The following is a 3,634-nucleotide window of genomic DNA, read 5'->3' on the forward strand; positions in this document are numbered from 1 at the left end:
CCCACCCAAAGTGGGGAGAGAGCCAACGCGTGCGAATGCCCTCTAAAGCCCAGCAAAAAGGCTCATAACGCGGCCGTTTCTGATGAGACAGGTAGCACCCCACCACCAGCAAAAGACAGCCTCTCACCTCAAGCAGCTGCCGGGTCACTGGGCCCTGGCGCCGCACAACGACTGACCTCTCCGTACCTGCACACCACCTCCCATCAAAAACTACATCTGCACGCAACGTATCCCTCGACCCCAACGCCCTCTGGTACCCAACAGCAAACAACAACCATCAGCATGCAGCCTGATGGCTTTGTCACAACAACAACCAGCCCGGCCGTGCTTGCAGAGCTGGAAAAGGGTGGAGAGTACCTTATCCTGGGGGACAGTAGCCAGATCCGCCTGATACGCTTGAGACGCTCTCTGGCTAAGCTTTTCAGCGGGTGGGTGCCCACCTTTAAGTTCACGGACGAGCAAATCAGCTATAGCCAGAGGAACAAACTTACTTTTTTCATCGGGAAGATCCCCTCGGCGGACGTGATCGAGAAGGTCAGGCAGACGCTGGAGGAGAAATTTGGCGCGGTGGAAACCTGGCAACCCCCGGCGAGGCAGGACAACTACAGCGTGGGAGCAGTGTTTGCTGAAACGGACACAGTGAGTGCCTGTGCGGGTCCGCCCGTCGGATGCGCAGGGCCCAGACCAGCGCGCGCTCGACTGGCCACTGAGCCAGCTGCAGCAAGGTGCACCAATACAACAGCCCACCCCCGCCCTACTAGCCATACATGGCTGTTAGAACAAAAGCAGGAGGCGAAAACATCCCTGCGGCATGGGACACCAGGCCACGCAGCAGCAGCTGCGTGGGCCCATCCGCATCATGCAGCAACAAGTGGCTGGGCACCAGCCCACCTCCTGCCCTACATCACTCATACCACCATTCAGGCTGACAAGCTATTCTACGGGGTCGAGACCCTCAAGCTCACCCCTGCCGAGGGCGCGATCAAGCTCCTCATCCCTAACCGCTACTATGTCGCGCCCGACGACCTGCTGGCGGACGCGCGCACGTCCCAGTTTTACTGCCCCCGGCTCGCTGGCAAAGATCGCGCCGAGATTGAGGACATCCTCGCGTCAGCCCTGGCCAGCGGCAAAATTCCCACCGACATGGCGCGCCTCCTCAACCACACAGACCTGAAAGTGCTGCGGACGCCCGCCGGGGACTGCGAGCTCACCCACATGTCAATCGACGACTGCTATGAATTCACAGAGAAGGCGCAGGCGGGCGAAATCAGCTTTGAGTGCGACGGCGTCCACTACACCCTCAACGTCAGGGACGACGACTACCAGGCCCCGCCGCCGCCCAGCGGCCAGCGCGTGGTACGCATTCGCAAGCCCGCCATCCTCATCGTCGCCCCTGCGAGCACCCTGTGTGGCGGCAAGGCTGAGACAGCGATCAAGGGCCTGATTGACGGTTTCAAGGGGATCGGCATCACGCTGTCTCTTGCGGCCACCCGCGCCGTCTCCGTCAGGGGCGCAGTCGGCATCCGCTTTGAGGTGCCAGACGTGGAGACTGTGGCGGCCATCATGCAGCACTACCTGACCACGGCCGGCTCCCCCCCTGAGGGCTGCGAGCGGCCGCCCAAGGCTGAGATCAGGAAGATGGCACGCGTCTGGACTGTGGGCCGCAAGCCGGCTCACCCCATGTCCCCGGCTGGCAGCCTCCTGGGCAAATCAGAACCTGCGGGCCACGAGAAGCTGACGGTGGCCAAGATGATCTATGGGGCGGCAAAGCACAATGTCACCTACCGCCGCTACGTGGACGCCACTGAGTGGGGCACCAAGGAGTTCATCACCGCTGGTGAGAGCCGGCTAGGCCTGCAAACACAACCCAAAGGCAGCGGCGACCATATGGCTGCATGCAGCACGCGGACACCAGAGCCTTGCCAAACTTGCAAGACTGCCACTGCCCTGCTTTGGAGGGACGCCCTGTGTGAGGGAGGCCAGTGCATGCGGCTGAGGAACGAGCCCTGCGCCGCACCCGCCCACCCCAAAACCCCCCCACTGCGTAACGCGCCGACTCGCCGCTCCTCAGAGGCCGGCAAGGCCTCCGGCGCGGAGGGTGGGGACCTGGAGGGCAAGGACAAGGACCAGACCAAAGAGGGTGCGAGGGGCGTGGAACTACGCCAATGCCAGGGAACCCGGGAACCCGCCCCCGCAGCCCCCAGCCATGATTCACCAGTCCCAGCGACAAGCGAGAAAGCACCCCAAACGCCGATGCCTACCACCTTGTGTGAACCCCTAATCCTGACAAGGGGAGGGACCCCCCAGCATCCCACCTCCTACCACCGAAATCCTCGCAACGGTGCACACATTATCACACGCACGCACCCACGCCCGCATGCGCGCACCCTACCAGACGAGCGCAACCCGCAGAAGCGGGCAGGGGAGCAGGAGGAGGGAGGCAACCCCAAGCGCCTGGCGGGTGACCCGGATGTGCAGGGCGCCGACAACATGGAGACGGTGCGGGTCCCGCGAGCGGCTGGCACTGGGTATGGAATTCACAGCCCCGCAATCGGACTTGGCCTTGCCTCACAGCAACCTCTAGGAATTCGGCCGTCCCCCACACCCCCTCCCTGCCACAACCACTGCCACAGTGACGTGAGCTTCGGCTCGGTCGCGGACGGAGATGAGTACGGCTTGGGTCGACCACCCCAAGAAACGACACTAGTCGCTGCCTTGGGACCCGGATGGAAGGAGGGGGCGGCGGTTCCAACAGCGGCGGCGGTGGCAGTAGCAGTCGCGCCATGCCTGGCGTTGGATTGTGTGGGCCGATGTGTGCCGTCCCCTGTGCCGTCCCCTGCCCATAGGCCTATTGAAAGGCGAGCTGCACACAACTCACCCACTTGGCATTACTTGCTCAGTAACACAGCATGCCTGCTGCTCCTCTGTAGGACTGCCCATGGAAGTTCAGAACCTAGCGGATGCAACGCAGCTCAAAACATGCCAGCGGACCAGAGGCCTGCTGCTGGTCAAATGCCTTGCCACCTGCCCCGGCCGTCCTGGCTACAAATGCAGCCCACATGGAGGCACAAAACCCAACGATGCGCAGTGCCAATGCCCGCAGAACTACCTATGCTATTCATATCAGCGCTAACTGTGGCTGCGATACTTGCCAGCCGCCGACCCTCCACAGGCGCGCACAGCAGGCGCACTGGCGATCAACGCGCACACACGGGCACCGCGGCCCGCGCCCCTGGTCAACCCCGCCCCCTGGAAATCGCCCGCAGGCGCCTCCACCCCCACATCTACCACAGACGGCCCCCACCACGACGCCTGTCTGAATGGCCCCCAACCTCCCCCCTGCCGCCGGCTGGCTGGAAAGCAGTGCACGTCAAGTCACGCAACGCACACTGGGAACAATTTCTGACACTGCAAGAATGCCTTAAACGCAAACGGATGCAGGGAAACAAACAAAAAGGAGGGAGCCCCCCAGCTGGACATGCGCCGCCACCGCACCGGCGGGCGCGCGCACCGTCACCTGGATACGTGGACCCGGCCTCGGTGGGGCTGTACTGTGAGCCGCAGAGGGAGGGATTCTGCGGGGTTCACGCACTGAACGCATATTTTGGACAACGCCTCATTGATGGTCCCGAAA

At 62.9% G+C, this 3,634-nt stretch overlaps 1 protein-coding gene across 1 annotated transcript; it reads left to right on the plus strand.

Annotated features, from left to right (window-relative positions):
- Positions 1-282: 282 nt before the first annotated feature.
- MNEG_13330 (hypothetical protein) lies at positions 283-2,636 on the plus strand (the record flags this gene model as incomplete). The annotated part of the gene is made up of 5 exons (XM_014038198.1): positions 283-639; positions 925-1,837; positions 2,072-2,140; positions 2,396-2,499; positions 2,634-2,636. The coding sequence occupies 5 exons, from the start codon at positions 283-285 to the stop codon at positions 2,634-2,636; spliced, it is 1,446 nt and encodes a 481-aa protein (XP_013893652.1).
- Between the last annotated feature and the right edge of the window lie 998 nt (positions 2,637-3,634).

This window comes from Monoraphidium neglectum, assembly GCF_000611645.1.
Source record: "Monoraphidium neglectum strain SAG 48.87 unplaced genomic scaffold scaffold03759, whole genome shotgun sequence".
Lineage (NCBI taxonomy): Eukaryota > Viridiplantae > Chlorophyta > Chlorophyceae > Sphaeropleales > Selenastraceae > Monoraphidium > Monoraphidium neglectum.